Here is a 16,856-nt window from a genome sequence, read left to right on the forward strand (position 1 = left end):
ATGCTAACCTAACTTGTGATCCTCTGCCTCAGCTTCCTGAATATCTGGGATTAAAGGTCTGAGCAATTTTACCTGATAATTTGAACATCTTTAAATATATTTATTGGCCAATCTTATTTCCTGTCTGTTAGATATTTGTTTCAGTGGTCTTTTGACTGTTATGCTCTTAGATTTTTAATTTATTTTTTGTATTGGTTGTGTCTTCTCCCAATGTACAATTTGTTTTTCCTTTTCTTTAATAATATCATGAGAAACATTTTTTTTTTCTGTATCTGGGATTGAACTTAGGACCTTGTACTTGCCAGGCAGGCACGGTGCGCTACTGAGCTACATCACTGGCCTGCAAAGAAATTTTTTAAAATTTTGTTGTGAAAAAATATCAGAATCTTTTCCTTAACCATTTGTGCTTTTTGTGTCTTAGTATTTTTCCTTTTCTTACAGTTAGAAAGATATTCTTCTGTATTCTCTATTAAAAGTTTCGAGGGCTTCATCTTTGTTTTTAAATCTTTAATTCTTCTGGAGTCCATTTTCGTGTATGGTGTGAGAGAGGGATCCAATTTATGTTTTTCCTAGCCCAAGTTACTAAATACGCTTTCTCGTCCTCCCTGATCTGCAGAGGCACATCTTGACCTAGGAGGGCATGATGCATCTGAAGGGCATGATAAAGTATCTGTTCCTCTCTTCACAGGCGGATTTTACTTCCTAGCTTATCTGAGGCCTCTTCATTTTGTGTTTTTTGTTTTTGGTACTGGTGATCAAGCTCACGACCTTGCACTTGCAAGGCAGGCACAGAGCCCCTGAGCTAAATCCCCAGCCCCGGCCTCTTCATTTTGCGCGTCTCCAGAGCTCAGAGCACTAGAGGCTGTCAGTAGAGCTTTCATATTTTACTTCCATTCCTTCCTCGGCTTTTCTGTTCCCCAGCAGAGCCTAAGATGCTGTAGCGTGGGTCAGACTGAGGGACAGCAAAGCGTATTTGTGGGTTTAACATTTTTCTTGTTTCTGTGGCCATAGATTCTCCAGCTTTGTATTGGGAACCATGACCTATTTATGAGGCGAAGGAAAGCTGATTCTTTGGAAGTTCAGCAGATGAAAGCCCAGGCCAGGGAAGAGAAGGCTAGAAAGCAGGTAAGCAAGGCCTTGTTTTAACTGAGATGCCCCTGCTTGGTCACTTGTGGCTTAGGAGGTAAGAGTGGTTGTGGGCCAGTAGGAATCCTTTCACCATGGCTGTGCCGGCTCTTATTTTATCCTGTTGGATCTTTATTAGCTGATAGCCAGCTGGTGGCAAGTTAGCTTGAAAATGAGCAAGAAATTCTAAAAGCATATCTACAAGAAACATCTCTAGTCATTTGTAAACTTAAGTGAAATTAAGTGTGATTAACACAAGTTTGGAATATGGTGGCCAAGTGCTTTCGTCCCTCCAGCTACTAGCTGTCTTTCTTTTTGCATGGCTCCTTTTCTAATTAGATGGTGGTGGAGTAGATGGCGGCATTTCAGGGCTTGCTGCTGGAATGCTAATTAGACTCAGGCTGCGCTTCCTCACTGCGGGTCAGGTTCGGCACACACCACGCGACGGGAGGTGCCAGGAGCACCTATCAGCACACTGGAAGGGCTGCATCATTGTTTTCTACTCACAGACCTGCCGTACTCCCCAAAATCCATACACCTAATTTGGGCCTCACTGCTAAGAATATCAATCGTGCTTTTGGCTGAACTGCTAGATAGAGTCACGGCAGCTGCGGTCGGCTGCCCTCAAGACTTGCTAGCTCAGAGGTGTAATAATTAGTTTGTGTGCTGCTGTCTGATTTGGCTACCCCAGAGAGGCTGACTTCCCACCCCGGGATTTAGAGTGAGATGCCGGGTTTGATCTAGTCAGCCATCAGCTGTCCATCTCCTTGCTTTCTGGGACAGTGGGCCATTGATGTGCTCTTTGAGGTGCTTTGGGTTGATGGGATTGGTTTTATTGGAAGCAGAAATGCTAGTGAGCCAGTATAGGTTCGTAGTGACAAATTGAAAAAGGCTTACTTGGACATCTTTCTCAGTAGAGCAAAGCTTAGAAGCGAGAGGTCTGAAATCGTCAAGGAGCACGCAGGCCTCTGGGCCCGGGCAAAGAATAGCTGAATACCCTCCCAGCCTGCACTCACTGCTTTAGGGCAAGAGACACCCCCATGGCCTGTGAGCAGCTAGAGGTCAAGGGCTTCATGGCCCATTAGCACAGTGACCTTGGAGCTGATCTGACACTGGGTGTGGGTCTCAGATTTTCTCATCCATCAAGTGGCGCTAATGATACCTCCTTGTCTCCATCAGAAGACCTGTTGTGCCTGAAGCCTGGGTCGTTCTTGTTAGAAGTGATAAACTGCTTTGCAGATAGGGAAGTCTTTTATTAGTGGGAACAGGTCTAGGAAAGTGTAGTGCTGGGAACTGAAGGGTGCTGCCTGGGGCTTTTTTCAAGAGGTGAATAATAGAAATGGAAATAATATGATGGAAATTAGGGAACAAATTGGCCAAGCTTTTCATTAACCTGCAAGAGGAAAAGCAGAGAATTTAAGAGTATTTTATTGCTTGTCTGTGCATTATTCTTTAATGTTCGATACATTTTTTTTTTTTTTGCTTCATATTTAGAAAAAGCAGCGGTCTTAGAAATTTACTAGAGTTTGTGATAAGATTAAAGCAAAAAGGAAGTCATTAAATGTGCTTTCATTACTGAAGGCAGAAAATAATGCAGTGGTCACTTGCGGCTTCTGCTTTCTGAGCTCACTTAGTACTCTGGGATCACAGAGGCTGGCGCTGTCCTAGGTGCGGTCCCCATATTCAGCTCGGCAGGTGATCGGGAAGGCAGGGGAGGCAGCAGGGACATGGCAGCGAGGCTGTGTACTGTTGCCTTAAGGATGGGGGCTGTGTTCCCTGCCTGGCTCTGGAGTTGCCTCTGCGGGGGCCCTGTGCGGCTGTGCTGTGGCTGTTGCAGCTTCCCCTGTGAAAAACTGTGGGAGCCACTGATACCTCACACATGGTTCCATCTTCTCCATGGGTAGAGATGGGCATGGAGCTATTGTGGATGAGATCGGAGGTGTTTGAAGGGTCTGTGTGGATTAGAAATGATGAGGCATCTCCTCTGACCAGATGAGAGAGCTGCCTGCGTGCTGCAGCTCAGGGAGGAGGAACCTGCATTGTGACCCGCGGGCCACAGGACGAAGCTGTGTGAGGTTTCCCAACCAACAGGGGCATCACAAGGTCACTGTTGCCGAACGCCTCATAGGATCGTTCCCTTCTGTCCAGGAGGATGCCGAGCTTGGTGTTTTGTTCTTCATTTGTGTATTTGTTCACTCCTAGAATTTCTTCCAAGGAGCACAGCTTCCCACTCCTGTTTAAGAGACTGGTTTAAGACAGGGTGGTGGGCGGTAGGAGTGACCCGAGCTGCCAAAAGTAAAGAGAAGGGAAGGGCCTTCGGCGGGAGGCCCCTCAGACGGGGTTTCGGGGAGGGGCCTAGGAGCAGCGTGCAGCAGGGCTGCTCTCCTTCACCCCCAGATGGAGCGGCAGCGCCTGGCTCGAGAGAAGCAGATGCGGGAGGAGGCCGAGCGCACGAGAGACGAGTTGGAGAGGAGGCTGCTGCAGATGAAAGAAGAAGCAACGATGGCCAACGAAGCGCTGGTGATTTCTGTGGGGTCGGGGGCCCCGAGGTCGTGTGGGGACTTCTGTGAACGAGCAGTGTTTGCTTTATTTCAGTTGGAGGCTGGGGCAGGTGGATTATGAGCTCAAGGCCATCTAGGGCCACTTGGTGAGACCCTGTCTCAAAAAAAAGAATAAATGAATAGAAGCAGTTGGAGATGTAGCTCGGAGGTGGAGCGCGCCAGCCTTCAGCCCCAGTACCACACACAAAAAACAGCAGTCCTGGAGCTGGAGGTGCGACTCAGTGGTAGAGAGCTCGCCTGCTACACGTGAGGCCCTGGGTTTGATCCCCAGCACCACGAAACATCTGTGCTGACGGATGCAGATTTAGGTGGGGTGCATGAACAGCCCAACTCCACTTTGACTTTGGGGCTGCTTTAAAACAGGGCTCCTCGCGTCAGTACTGCTCAGTACTGTCTGGGGCTGATCATCTGGGACTTTTCTCGGTATTGAAGGATGGTTAGCAGTGTCCTGGCTTTCGCCTGCTAGATGCCAGTAACATCACCTCATCCTCTGTGATGTTCCAGCCATTGCCACATGTCCCCCAAGTGACAAACCCGCCTCCATTTTTGAACCCCAATTTATTTGTTTGTTTTTTGGTACTGGGGGATTGAACTCAGGTCCTTGCACTTGTGAGGCAGGTGGCGGAACCACTAAGCTAAATCCCCAGCCCCTGAACCCCCAATTAAAGAGAAGACAGAGGGCTAGGGTTTTAGCTTAGTGGCACCATGCCTGCCTGGCAAGTGCAAGGTCCTGAGTTTGATTCCTGATACAGGAAGAAAGGGGTGGGGGGAGAGAGAAAAGACAGTTTATGTTATTTTTCTGCCTCGCAAACCATAAGCCTCAATTAAAGTTGTTCACCCCTTTCTGGTTCCCCGTGGGTGGATCCTCAGGGTCCCTTTTGGATGGGGATGTGACTGTCTTCTGTTTCCAGAGGTTCCTGAGGTGATGCTTAGTGACAAGGCCAGAGGAGTCTGAGGCTGCTTCTTGCTAACCTGTTTGTCTGAGCCCCTCCAGATCCGGGTGGGACATGGGCACCGCTAAGAGCATGCTTCCCTCCAGATGCGGTCAGAGGAAACAGCAGACCTGTTAGCGGAAAAGGCCCAGATCACCGAGGAGGAGGCCAAGCTTCTGGCGCAGAAGGCCGCCGAAGCGGAGCAGGAGATGCAGCGCATCAAAGCCACAGCCATTCGGACAGAGGAGGAGAAGCGCCTGATGGAGCAGAAGGTGCTAGAGGCTGAGGTGCTGGCCCTGAAGATGGCTGAGGAGTCAGAGAGAAGGTGAGGGGCTTCCTGGGCCCAGGAAGGAGCCTAGAAAAGGGCCTGTTAGTCCTAACCCTGCCCTGAGCACATCTGGACACAGCCAGCTTCGGGCTGCTGCTCCGCCGCCTGGGACCGGGAGGTCCCTTCCATGCCGGGCCCTCGTGACTGGAGCTGTTGGAAGGACACAGAGTGTAGTTCTCTCACCTCTGTGCCGTGACCCCAGGCCTCCCATAGCCCAGTTTGCAGCGAAGCTGTTACGCATGTTTACAGATTGCTTTTAGCTAAGAAGATACAAAGAGGTTCTTTTCCACTTTAAAAATGGAGTACTTTCCCTTTTTATTTTTATTTTTGGAGCTGGGGTTCAAACTCAGGCCCTTACACTTGCAAGGCAGGCAGTGGAACTACTGAGCCAAATCCCCAGCCCTTCCCCTTTTTATTTAGAGGGGATGCAAGAAAACAGCAATTATTTACGTGTAAGGAAAATTAGTTGCCTGCAGTCTTCCTGGCAGATGAAGGAAGGAAGCTGCGGTCCTCTCCGTGACCAGGATGTCCCCGCTCATGACTGGTCGAAGTATGGAACTGTTGTCTGTACTTTTCCGAGACTATATTCTAGGCTCTGGATTGTTCTGGTCCTCCAGCCTTCAGATACAGCATCCGGGTCTGTTGATTTAGAACACTTGTATTTGGCTTCTAGCAACTAAGGTGATTTACTATAGTTTTCCTCACCGTTCTTTGCATATCATCTTGAGAATATGATTTCCTTGATGCCTGTCCCGTGCCAGGCTCCTTTCTTTCTCTGTGTAGGTCACATCCTCTGTGAGTGATGGATGTTGGGCCAGGTGCCCATGTGCTAGGCCTTACATGCCACTCCCAGCCGTGTCCCATAGGACACAGATCTGTACCCTGAAGCATTTGCCTATAACGGCAGGTTTGTCTTTCTGCCCAAGAAGAGTAGGCACTTGGTCTGAGGGTGTTTTACCTGGGAGCTGTAAAAAGCCAGCACTTTTGTTTGCCCAGCCCACTGTTGTCCAGGAACAAGCAGAGAAAACATTGTGCCCCCACCCCCGACCCCACACACCTATTGCAGAGGTTTTGTGTTTTATGAAATAGCATCTCAGTGTGTTGCTCAGGCTGGCTCCAAATTCTGGGGCTCAAGTGATCCTCCTGCCTCAGACTCCTGAGGAGCTGGGATTACGGCTGTGCACCTTGTTCCTGGTCGGCTTGCACAGCTTTTTGTTTTGCTCTTGCCCCTCTGGCTTCCCCGGTCTTCCAGTCTAAATTGACCAGTTGAAATAAATTAATGCCCAGGGATATTGTTCTGGCTTTGGAAGTTCTGACTTCCCGTAAATGTCTCTGCCCCACTGTCCTTGGTTTCCTTGTCAGGTGCCATCCCTGAGGTTAACCTTGAGGTTAACTCCCTCTTTGCTTGGGATGGGGCGGGGGTGAGGGTTACCTCTCTCTGCCCGTCTTCTTCTGGGGAACTGACAAATCCTTTCTTTTCAGGGCCAAGGAGGCAGATCAGCTGAAGCAGGACCTGCAGGAAGCCCGAGAGGCAGAGCGAAGAGCCAAGCAGAAGCTCCTGGAAATTGCCACCAAGCCCACATACCCAGTGAGTCCGGGCAGGGGCCACCACCCTGGGGGCTGCTTTAGACCTGGTGACTTCTTGTCCCTCTCAGCCCTTCAGTTCACCTGACAGTGCCTTCAGGGAAATGGTTCCAGCAAAGCATGGCAGAACTTATGGTTCAGAGGCTGCCCATGGCCAGGTACCGGGCAGCACATCCATGGTCATCATTTGGCCTCAGGCTACTCAGTTACTTCTCTGATTACCTAGATAACAGGCAGCAGGGCCATCTTCAGCTCTCAAATGTTTTTCTTATTCTGAGTAATACAGTCTCAAGTTTTCCTCAGAAGAATTTGCTCTTTAGTCCCCTAATGCTTAGCTGAATATAATCTTCTACTATCGGTCGATACCATGTACCATAATTACAGTTCTGGGAAGGGGTCGACTGTCTACCTCAAAGTGAGTTATTGCTGTGCAAGAACCAGATTTCAACCTCAGTTTGGGGACAGGGAGACAGACCTCTGCTAAATGGGATCACAAAATAAACAGAATTTGCTTTCCTTCCACTCCACTCAGCAAATGTTCTGTCCCAGTTGAAAATTTATATCCAGGCAGGTGTGCACAGGTGCCTGGAACACGGCCTAGCCTGCGGGGTGGGAGAGGCTGAGCTGACTTGTGAAGGCAAGCAGGGACTATCCAGGCACAGAAGAGATGACAGGATGTCCCGGGCAAGGGTACAGATGTACTGTACAGCACAAGCACTTGTCCACTCACACACATGGCACAGACAGACACTGCACATCCACACACAAGGCACAAACACACACACTGTGCTTTCATGCATGTGGCGTATTCACACTTGGTACAGATACACACAGGGTACAGGGGGATAAGCTGCCCAGGATGTGAACTGGAGAAAATGTCAACAGTTTGCTGGTGCTGTGTTTTGTGGTTATGAGTTCCTGGGTAACAGAGCACCTCAAACCAAATGTGTGGCTCCCAGCAAGCATTTATTATTACCTCTCACTGTGGTGGGCTGATCGGGCTGATGTCCTCACTCGGGGCCTGTCAGGTAGTCACAGACAGGTGAGAGCTGGAAATGGAGTCATATGCCTGAGATGTGTGTGTACGTTTAAAACATACATCGGCGCAAACTTTATACTGCTCTAACTCTGCTCTTCTTAGCAACAAATCCTGGAGGAGATCGTCCGTGTCAGTTTTTAACCTCATTTGGTCGTATGGCTAGATTGTAATACGCCTAACCAGTCCCTTATAGATGAACATTTAGTCTGTTTTCTTGTACAGTTTTTAGCAAAACTGCACTGAACATCCCTGAATGCAAATCTTTGCACATACGCCATGTCTGTACTGATAGAATAGATGATCACATATGGAACCATGAGGTCAGATGTTTCATTTTGATTCCCTTCAGAGAAGTGATCGTACCAATTTCTGCAGCCCCAATATTCATCCTTTCTAGAAGTTTTTATAAAGTATAATATGTACAGAGAAGGCCCCAAATCACAACTGTACATTTTGATAAATTTTCACAGGCAGAACATAACCCATGTACTCAGCCCTTGGACCAGGAAAAGAAAAACGCACTGTTTGTAGGAGCCCAAAAGCCCCTGCTCAGCACCTCTTCTGACACTCTCCAGACACCCTGTTTCAGGCCCATATGAAAGTTCTGAGGCTGCACTCCTGCCCAGGTACCATCTGAAACTCAGTAAAAAATCCAAGGATGAAAAAGAAGCAAATCAGCCCTCAGGAAACTTGTAGACAGCAGAAAGAAGAGACAGCCAAAAAAATAGTCCTTACAGTGTAGAGTTATGGAAAGATCCATTAGCGAACCATGAACATAGTCCAACAGGACAGCAAAAGAAAGGCGGGCCTCCTGTCTGAGCAGGAGCTGGAAAGTGTTTGAGGAGAGATCAGAGGGTCTGAGAAGGGGCTTGCAAGAGGGATAGAGCTTAGGAGATGGGAAAGCACCGCAGGGAATACTAAATACTATTTACGGCTTAGTAGGGCAAATCATGGAAGAAACTGGGGAAGTAGATTAGGGCCATATTTTAAATGACCCTTTGTTTTGGGATGAGAAAGTCCCGAAGCAAATCTAGGGACTTCATGCTGTGTTTCAGTCTTAGTACTTCATCCTGAGCTCTGTCTTCCCAGTTCGAACCCCGAACGTCCTGGCAGAACCCTGCCGGTCTAGAACAGACTCCTACCCCGCTGCCCACACAGGGACTGCGCGCGGCCAGCACTCTAGCTAGACATTCTCAGCCCAGCGTCCTCGCCTGCGCCCTTTTCCTTCTGGCACATTCTCTGGTTGCAGCAGAAGCGGCATCTCTTCAACCATGTCCCTACGGCTCCCTTAGCCTCTTTGCTCCCTGGCTGTAATAGTTGCCTTATTTAACTGTTAGGATTTGTGAACACATCTGTTTCCTGAACAGGACTTTTAGCTGTTCAGAGCCAGAGACCTGTCTTGTCTGCTTCTCTACCTCCTAGTGCAGGAAATGAGAATTTGCTAAATGAAAAAGTGAGTGGGAGTTTGTGTTTGATTTGATTGAGCGTGAAAAAAGGTTACATTTGTAGGAAGACAAATACTTTGACTAGATTTTGAATCGATCACAGTAGCTACCACAGGCAGTGCCTCTATGTTGGGGTTTTTAAGCTTCTGTCTCATTTTATTTCTACTAACTAGTGAATGTAACGCTGACATCAAAGTTTTAATGTTTCCTTTTTTTTGGTACAGGAATTAAACTCGGGGCTTTGCACTTTCCAGGCAGGCAGCGGAACCACTGAGCTAAATCCCCGGCCCTAGTGTTTCCTTTTTTAGGACTCTTGACCCGCACAGCCTTGAATATGGAGGGAATGTTCCTATGAAACCTGAATCTCGTAATTCTGAGCTTTCTCATTGGCAGCCGGTGAACCCAATCCCAGCACCAATGCCTCCTGATATACCAAGCTTCAACCTCATTGGCGACAGCCTGTCTTTTGACTTCAAGGATACTGACATGAAGCGGCTCTCCATGGAAATAGAGAAAGAAAAGTATGTAGTCCCTTGCGACCTGCGCAGGGCCACTGGGAGTATGAATGAGGAACGGATCTGTGTCTGGACATACAAAGGGTCATGACAGAGGGGCCTGTCCCTAGCTCCTGCAGTGGTTTACTTAGGTATCACCCACTGGAGGACATGGTTTCTAATTAGAAATTGAAGACAGTAGATCAGCAGTCAATGCTCCAGGATAAAAATGACATTTGCTCGGTGGCCTGGAGTTCACAGTGACTCAGAACTCTGCCTGAAGAATGGAACCAGGTTGTCAGGGGCCTTGCAGTGAGTCACGCTGCTGTTCCCACGTACTGAACTGCAGTTTTCTCCTGGTCACGTTCCCTGACAGGTGGGATCTGTGGTGCTTCCTGTGTCTAGAACAAAGGTGGGACAGAAGAAACGGGCTTGAGGCCGAGAAAGCCAGTGGCCGGGTGGGGGGGTCTGCAGTGTCAGGCAGCCCTGCGCAGAGCCTTGGCTCGGCCTGGGCTGCCTTCACGGTCCGTGGAGGTGTAGTCAGAGATGGCCACAGTCCTCCGCAGAGGAAGGCTAGTCACGGCCCCCCATTCCCAGAACCAGAGGTGAACTGATTCATGGTGCCACAGCTGTCAGGAAACAGTCATAGTAGCTAGCATGTAACATACCCCATACATTAGAGTGTTTTGGCTTTTGTCTCATTGAATTCCTACTAACAAATAGAACACTGATATCAAAAGTAGGTTTTAGTGTTCCTCTTTTCCCCCCAGTACTGTACTGGGGATTGAACGAAAGGCCTTCATACTGCACTACATCAGTCCCTTTATTTTTTTGTATTTTGAGACAGGGTCTTCTTAAGTCACGAAGCTGCCCAGGTTGGGCTCAGACTTAGGATCCTCCTACCTCAGCTTTCCAGAGTGCTGGGATCATAGGCGTGCACAACCATGCCTAGCTGTGGTGTTTCTGTTTTACAAGTGAGAACACAGATTTAGTTCAGTGAGATCATTCAACATGACACCGCTGACAGAGCAGCCCCCAGGGGTCGAAACCCCTCTCCCTGTGTGGTTACCTCCCGATAACCCTCTGGGAAAGTGCCTCCGTGGGGTCCAGCCTGGGCTGCCGCAGACAGGCTGTGTTTCTCTTCAGGCCTTCATACGGAGGGCATCGATAAGCGGGTGGACTAGAGCCACTGGTGGTAGCATCTGCTGAGTTCCTGCCATCCTTGTCCACACAGGCATAGGTATGGGGTTCTGATCGTTGTGCGACTGCATCCTATTCGTGTCCCGCTTTGTTGTAGTTTGGATCTTCGTGTTTGCGCGTGTTCAGACTGCTGTAACACAATACCAGTGGCTGGGTGGCTTACAAACAATAGATGCTTATTTCTCATGGTTCATGCTTTTAGAAATCCAAGATGGAAGCACTGTCAAACTCAGTCTGGTGAGAGCCTTCATCCTGGTTTATTAGACAGTGCCTTCCTGTGGTATTCTCTCACGAGCGAGGGGTCCCTTTGGGAGCTCTTTCATGAGGGTCCTGTCCTTATGACCAAAGGCTTCACCCTAGGGCACCTTCACGTTGGTGGTATGAACTCTGGGGAGCGACAGGCATTCAGCTCACAGCACTCACTTCTCTTGCCCGTGCTGGCAGAGTCCATGTCACAGCCACGCTCCTGCCCGCAGAGGTTCCTTCGTGTTTGTGTTGCGTTGTCTTCCTGGCCATGCCCTCATAGTTGGAAACTCCACAGGCAGCTTCCAGATTGTCACCACGATAGTTACCGTTGCTCAGTGCCTCTACCTGCAGGTGAGAGGGGCACCTCTTCCTTCCCGTTGTGCTTGCGTGAGCTTCTGTCACCTGTAGGATATGAGGTTTGAGTCCCACTACAAGTGGGACTGTGGACCTGAGCTGTCAGACGAGGGCATCTGAATTACAGCTCCAAGAAAGGCCAAGACGAAGACATTATTTTGGGTGCCAGGAGGCTTATTTCATATGCTGTTGTGTTGGGGTTTTTTTTTTGGTACCAGGGATCGAACTCGGGTCCTTGCGCTTGCGAGGCAGGTCACCGAACCGCTGAGCTAAATCCCGGTCCTCATATGCTGTTGTGTACAGAACTAAAAGTTACCTGTGGCAGCTGGGATTTGTTAAGTACTCTGGGATTTTACAGAGGGCTTCCCTCTACTTTCGTCCTGACCGCAGTCCTGTAATCGTTAGTGAGGAAAGAGATTCCTAGCAGTTAAATGGCCAGCCCAGGCTCCCACAGCCTGTGAGTGGCCAGGCTGAGATACAAACCCGAGTCCCAGCCACTGGCTTCCACACTGAGTGTGTGTGGGTCGCGGAGCCCTCAACCGTGCCTCTGCCTGCCTGAGCCCTGATACGTGGTGTCCTCTTGCCGCAGAGTGGAATACATGGAGAAGAGCAAGCATCTACAGGAGCAGCTGAACGAGCTGAAGACGGAAATTGAGGCCTTGAAACTAAAAGAGCGGGAGACCGCTTTGGACATTCTGCACAACGAGAACTCGGACAGGGGTGGCACCAGCAGCAAGCACAATACGATTAAAAAGGTACTTGGAGTCTCTTAGCTTTCGCTGATGGGGACATTCCTTAATGAAATGTGAGGTTGGCATCTGGTTTCCTCAGGAGCCGAGTCATTAGACTGTTGTCATTTTTTACACGTACTTAGTTGAGGAAATTTTTCAGCTCCTGCCAGAAAGGAAATTTAATCTGCCAGTGACCGCGAGCCCATTGGCTTGATGGAAGTGGGCTGTGTTAAAAGCTCTGATGAGATGAATCCCTGCTGGAGCACAGTTTTTGATCCATCATTGAGCACTAAAGCAGTTCTGTCTTTTAAGCCAAGGGGAGTTATGCCCAGGGAACCGCCTTGCTTAATGCAAAGGCATGATGAAGAGGAGGCCTCTGATAATGGAGTCCCCTGTAGTCTTTATGGTTTGGTTTGTTTTTGTTTTTCTGTATCTGTTTATTTTTCCTTTTTTTGTACTAATGGGATTGAACCTAAGACCTCACACATACTAAGCTATATCTCCAACCCATTTAAAATTTTTTTTAATTTGCTTATTCATTCATTTATTCTTTTATTGTGACAAGGTCTCACTATATAACCCACACTGGCCATGAACTCTGTATAGCCCAGGCTGGCCTTGAACTCATGACTCTCCCGGAGTGCTTGGATTACAGGTGTATGCCACCACCCCCAGCTTCTAGCTCAAAATTTTATTTTGAGAGGGCTGGGGATTTAGCTCAGTGTTTCTGCCACCTGCCTCACAAGACAAGGACCCAAGTACGATCCCCAGTACAAAAAAAAATTTTTTTGATTTTGAGAAAATCATCTAGGCTGGACTTGAATGTGGGATCCTTTTGTCTCGGTATCCCCACCACCACTAGCACTAGTAGCAGGAGAGAATTTATTCTGCCCATTAATAAAATGATATTCCCCCAGCACTCAGGAGGCTAAGGCAGGAGTATCCCTGTGAATTCAAGGCCAGCCTGAACTACCAGGCAAGTGAGACCTTGTATAGGTATGTGCCACCTCACTCAACTTCCTTTTGTGTTTTTAAGTGGCAGAGACTTAAATCTTGTTCTTGATTAAGAAACCATATTTTAAATTTTCAGCTTTTTTCATACTTCAAAGTATAAAAATATCTAGGGGAACCTTGATGTTTTTAAAAACTGAGTCTTCATTAATGAGCCTCACAGTATCCTACCTTTCCCTCCTGGTATTTAGAGCTGTTGACATTTTAAAGATTGACAAGTTAAAGTTAAATTTTATACCCATTATTAGTCCAAGAGTATAAATCTTTTATTTGGGGAGCGTGGAAAGGTTCTTTCTGGCCAAGTGAAGCTCTGCTTTTAGCTGATAGCCAGGGATCAGGTTACACTTGTAAAAGAAGTGTTATTTAGATTGAGTTGAGGTAGCAATTGATATGGTTCAGTTTTTACCCTTTCCCTTAGTCTTTAAAATGGTCTCCTAGTTCAAGAACTCTCGTCAGTGGCTAAGCTGTGACTAGAAATCTGTGCCTCCTTACCCATTACTGATGGGTACAATAGGGAACTCCCACTTTTCCTCTTGACTGTAGTTACAGTTGGCAGTGGGTAGAGAATTCCTTTTAATAGCAAGACTTAGAAGGAAAGGCTTTCGCGAACTCTGTATTCTTTGTACCTCTGGCTTCTGTCATCTCCTGGGTTTCCCTTCCAAAACAAAGTTACTCATTAGCAAGAGGGGAGTTAAAGGGAGGCCTCCCTCATTAAACAGAGATAAAACCGTGGCTGGGCCGGTGAGCTGGTCAGCCCTCCAGGGAGATACTTCCAGCCCCTACCCCTGCCCCTCATCACCCCGGGCACCAGGAGCAGCCTTCTCTTTGCCACTGCTGCTATGGTGGTGAGTCGGACCCTCAGCCACGGGAACCTGAAACTCTGCCAACGGGTGGCATATTTTCAAGTCATAAAAACAAGCAAGTCACTCGTCACAACTTCAGGCCTGTCTGAGCGTTTTGCAAATGGCACATGTGACATTGTTGATATCACAGGGTGTGTTTTTGTTTTTCTTCATTTTATTTTGCTGGTTTAGCCTCAAGCCCAAGGCAGAAGACCTATCTGCATTTGAGTCCTCAAAGTAGGTTGTTCCCAGGTACTCTGTCTGTGGTGATGGCCCTGCCCTCCCCTCTGTGATACTAACCCGTGCATGACCTTGCCTGTCTCCGTCTCCGGGCACGCTGCAGCATGCTTTGACCGAGCAGGCGTCCGTCCTGCGGGGCCAGGCCAGCCTCCGGGACCCAGAAGGCTGCCTCATGCTGAAGAGCATGTCACAGGCTGCAGGACTGGTTGTCCTTCCCATCTTGTGTTATTGTTGGGCTGGGAAAGGTCGTGGCTTCCTGTCCAGTCAGGTCTGTCTAAAAGTCCGCTGTTTTGATGGTGTATTTCTTAGATAAATAACCCTAGCATGGAAATGGGGCCAGGTCGGGTGCTTTGAAGACTGTTGTCGCTCACTCAGGCTCGACGCCTGCCATGTCATGGTTAGCCCTGCCGTCTGTGGTCACTCCTGACAGCTTCTGATCATAGCAGGGAGGGGTTGCCAGGCACACTCGTGTTCCCTGAGAATCTCCCTGTTCTGTACGCCCCTTTCCTTTTCCAGTACAGCGCACAGAGAGCACAGTCTTGTCTGAGAGAGCCTGAGTTTATTGTCTGCTCCACTGAACCTGAGAGGCTGCCTGGGCGTTGGCTCAGTGTGGAGTGCGGTAGTGAGCAGGGTGACCCCTGCACTGGGACAGTGCTGTCCTGGGAACCAGAGATGAATATTCAGTGGTTGTTGAATGATCAGTTAAATCTTCGCTGCTGCTTTTTCCAACATGCCTGGACCCTGGAGAGAATTTATTCTGCCCATTAATAAAATGGTATTCCCCCAACACTCAGGAGGCCGAGGCAGCAATATCAAGACCAGGCTGAACTACAGAGCGAGAATCTGTCTCGAAAAAAAAAGACATTCCATCTGTTTCTCACCTAATCCCTAGTCATGCCTCTGCCAGTGAGCCCAACACCATCTAACAGGAGTATAGACTGCATCCCTCACAGTCCTCACTGGAGTTCAGTAGAGTAATCTCATTGGGAACTTGGAAGCAAAAATGAGATATGGCGTAAGATAGATTGTATTTATTTATTTAGGGTTTTTTGAGACAAGGTCTCACTTTGTAGTTCTGGCTGGCCTTGAACTCACTATAAAGCTCGGTCTGGCCTCAAACTCCTGGCGATCCTCTTGCCTCAGCCTCCTCGTGCTGGGATTATAGGTGTGCACCACCCCACCAGGTTAAAACAGACTGTATCTATGATCATTATCCCAGAAAAAGAAGTTAGCTATTAAAGTCCCAGATAAGGGCTGGGGATCTAGCTCAGTGGTGCTGCTGCCTGCCTTGCAAGCACAGTTCCAGGTTCTGAGTTCAATCCCCATATAAAAAAAAAAAAATCCTAGATAAATCTTGAATAAGTTAGATTAGAGCCATTAGTGATTCTCAGAATCCATGGCACGAACCCCGATTTGGGTGTGCTCTACGCCCTGAGTGATTTAGTGGGCTCCTGTTTCTTCAGCTCTCATGCCCACCTTGGCGTGATTCCCTAACACCAAGCAGCGGTACTCTAAACAAAGCAGTTAGGGGCAGCATCGCAATGGGCAGGTCAGGTGGATTTCCACCCAAGTGATGGGGCCGTGGCCCCCAGGACACCATGTCTGGGTCCACTGCCATTTGCTGGTCTTTTTGCTTAGCACCAGGGCAAGCAGAAATCCTGCTTTGTTTCAACCTATGCGATTATTTGTTCCCTGTGCAGGATTATACAGTTAAGCCTGAATGTGTTTCCCCTTTCTTTTTGCTGTGATACAGGATGTTTAACTTCTTCATGGTCCTAATTTTGGGTGTCACTTCTCATTGAATTATTATAGACAAATGAAGTTTCATTTTTAGTTACGTTTGGTACAGCTTCCAGGATCCGATAACGGGCCTCATAAAAACATTTGGTCAGTGGTGACCTGAGTATATAATGCTGGCCCAAGAAAATTGCCATTACCTAGTGCTGTAGCTGTCTACTGTATAAGCACACTCTGTGATACTCATTCAGTAGCAAAATCGCCTAACAACACATGTCTTGTTCCTTGTCCCTGTTGTTAAGCAACGTTTGACTGTATGTGGAGGCGTTTATTTGTTCATTCATTCACTTCTTCATCTTTTGTTTGTTTTTTGTTTTTTGGTACGGGGATCGAGCTCAGGACTTTGCGCTTGCAAGGCAGGTGTGGTGCCACTGAGCTAAATCGCCTAGAGGTTTAGTGTCTGACGCGGTCTGAGCAGTTCCCGTGGGAACTGTGGAAAGCCAAAGTGAGTTCAGTCACCCTTGGTGACCACAATCCCTTGGTAACGGTGAGAGTCAGAACTGTCTGGTTACCTGAGGTACCCCTTCCTTTTGCTAAAGTTATGATTCGCTTACAGTTATTAAGTGTCCTCACCTGTGAAAGGTGACTGTAAGCTGGCTGTAGCGGAATGCGCCTGTAGTCCCAGCTGCTTGGGAGGTGGAAGCAGGAAGATTTCGAGTTCAAGGCCAGCCTGGACAACTTCCCCAGATCCTTTCTTTTCTTTTCTTTCTCCCCCCGCCCCCAGCCAAGATCCTTTTTTAAAAAACATAACAGAGGCGCTGGGGATTTAGCTCAGTGGTTCCACTGTCTGTCTCACGAGGGCAAGGTTCCAAGTTTGATTTCTGGTACCCAAAACAAAACAGGGCCAGCGATTTAGCTCAGTGGTTCCTCTGCCTGCTGCTTGCACGGTCCTGAGTTTGATCCCTGGTACAAAAAAAAAAAAAACAA

The 16,856-nt window shown here is 48.3% G+C and overlaps 1 protein-coding gene across 1 annotated transcript in view; it reads left to right on the forward strand.

Annotated features, from left to right (window-relative positions):
* Nf2 (neurofibromin 2) overlaps nt 1-16,856 on the forward strand; it is a gene marked incomplete at its 5' end in the record, with an annotated part of 33,216 nt that overhangs the window by 11,332 nt on the left and 5,028 nt on the right. The window contains 6 exons of the mRNA XM_033762274.1: nt 1,012-1,125; nt 3,523-3,645; nt 4,726-4,943; nt 6,429-6,534; nt 9,408-9,535; nt 11,898-12,063. Coding sequence (XP_033618165.1) covers nt 1,012-1,125; nt 3,523-3,645; nt 4,726-4,943; nt 6,429-6,534; nt 9,408-9,535; nt 11,898-12,063 — 855 coding nt within the window. The remainder of the gene's footprint in view (nt 1-1,011; nt 1,126-3,522; nt 3,646-4,725; nt 4,944-6,428; nt 6,535-9,407; nt 9,536-11,897; nt 12,064-16,856) is intronic.

The sequence above is a fragment of the Fukomys damarensis genome, unplaced genomic scaffold (assembly GCF_012274545.1).
Source record: "Fukomys damarensis isolate Sample0158 unplaced genomic scaffold, DMR_v1.0_HiC HiC_scaffold_12, whole genome shotgun sequence".
Taxonomy (NCBI): Eukaryota; Metazoa; Chordata; class Mammalia; order Rodentia; family Bathyergidae; genus Fukomys; species Fukomys damarensis.